At 47.6% G+C, this 1,513-nt stretch overlaps 1 protein-coding gene across 1 annotated transcript in view; it reads left to right on the forward strand.

Annotated features, from left to right (window-relative positions):
* LOC107740798 (fibrillin-1-like) overlaps positions 1–1,513 on the forward strand; it is a gene marked incomplete at its 3' end in the record, with an annotated part of 57,117 nt that overhangs the window by 51,631 nt on the left and 3,973 nt on the right. The window contains 3 exon segments of the mRNA XM_016553297.1: positions 719–841; positions 942–1,064; positions 1,155–1,322. Of these exon segments, the coding sequence (XP_016408783.1) occupies positions 719–841; positions 942–1,064; positions 1,155–1,322 (414 nt within the window).

The following is a 1,513-nucleotide window of genomic DNA, read 5'->3' on the forward strand; positions in this document are numbered from 1 at the left end:
ATCTTACCTGTCTGTCTGTTTTACCTGTCTGTCTGACTGTCCGTCTGTCTGTCTATCTTACCTGTCTGTCTGTTTTACCTGTCTGTCTGGCTGTCCGTCTGTCTGGCTGTCTATCTTACCTGTCTGTCTGTTTTACCTGTCTGTCTGGCTGTCCGTCTGTCTGGCTGTCTATCTTACCTGTCCGTCTGTCTGTCCATCTATCTGTCTGTCTATCTGTCTCTCTGACTGTCTGTCTGTCTGTCTGTCTGTCTATCTATCTCTGTCTATCTGTCTGTCTATCTGTCCGTCTGTCTTTCTGACTGCCTGTCTGTCTGTCTATCTTACCTGTCTATCTGTCTGTTTTACCTGTCTTTCTGACTGCGCGTCTGTCTATCTTCTATCTTAACTATAATGATGATTATAGTTGTTGTTAATGATTTAGTGTTATAGTTATCGTTATAGTTATCGTTAATGATTATCATTCTTGTTATTATTATATTTAACATTAATTATTAACATTATGCATTATAATATTTATGGTTATATAGTTATTGTTAATGATCATCATTATAGTTATCATTATTGATTATTATTATAGTTATTGTTATATTTCACATTAATGAGTCATAGTTATATTTATATATATATATGGTGCAGTCCTGCAGCTTCCTGTGAGTCCAGTTCCTCCAGAGCAAGACCCATAATGCATTACAGCTGTTGTGTGTGTGTCTCTCCGCAGACATAGACGAGTGCACGTTTGCCGACATCTGTGTGAACGGCCGCTGCCGCAACATCCCGGGTCTCTTCCGGTGCCTGTGTGACCCCGGGTACGAGCTGGACCACAGCGGTGGAAACTGCACAGGTGTCAGATCAGCTCACGCACTAGACACATGACACGCGTGACCGGTCCTATCCTCTCCTCTCCACTCATCCCGCTGTTCTCTCTCTCTGTTCTGTGTCAGACGTGAACGAGTGCTCCAAACCCACCACCTGCATCAGTGGCGAGTGTCTGAACACGCCGGGCAGTTACATCTGCAACTGTCCTCTGGACTTTGAGCTCAACCCCACCGGAGTGGGCTGTGTCGGTGAGACACGTTAACCCCGAACACCTCCAGCCGACGCCGCGTGTGCCGTGCCGCAGTACTTATGATGTCGTCTGTCTGTCTGTCTTGCAGACACTCGCTCTGGAAACTGCTACCTGGAGGTGCGTTACCGTGGCGATTTATCCGACAGTCTGGTCTGCTCGACGGAGATCGGCGTGGGCGTGTCCAAAGCCTCCTGCTGCTGTTCTCTCGGTCAGGCCTGGGGGTCACCCTGCGAGACCTGTCCGCTGCTCAACTCCAGTGAGCCTCACACACACACACATGCACACACAAACACACACACATGCACACACAAACACACACACACACACATGCACACACAAACACGCACACATGCACACACAAACACACACACACACACACACACACATACACACACACTCGCACACGCACATACACACACACACACACACACACACACACTCACACAC

The sequence above is a fragment of the Sinocyclocheilus rhinocerous genome, unplaced genomic scaffold, assembly GCF_001515625.1.
Source record: "Sinocyclocheilus rhinocerous isolate Xijiao unplaced genomic scaffold, SAMN03320098_v1.1 scaffold2121, whole genome shotgun sequence".
In the NCBI taxonomy this organism is placed as follows: domain Eukaryota; kingdom Metazoa; phylum Chordata; class Actinopteri; order Cypriniformes; family Cyprinidae; genus Sinocyclocheilus; species Sinocyclocheilus rhinocerous.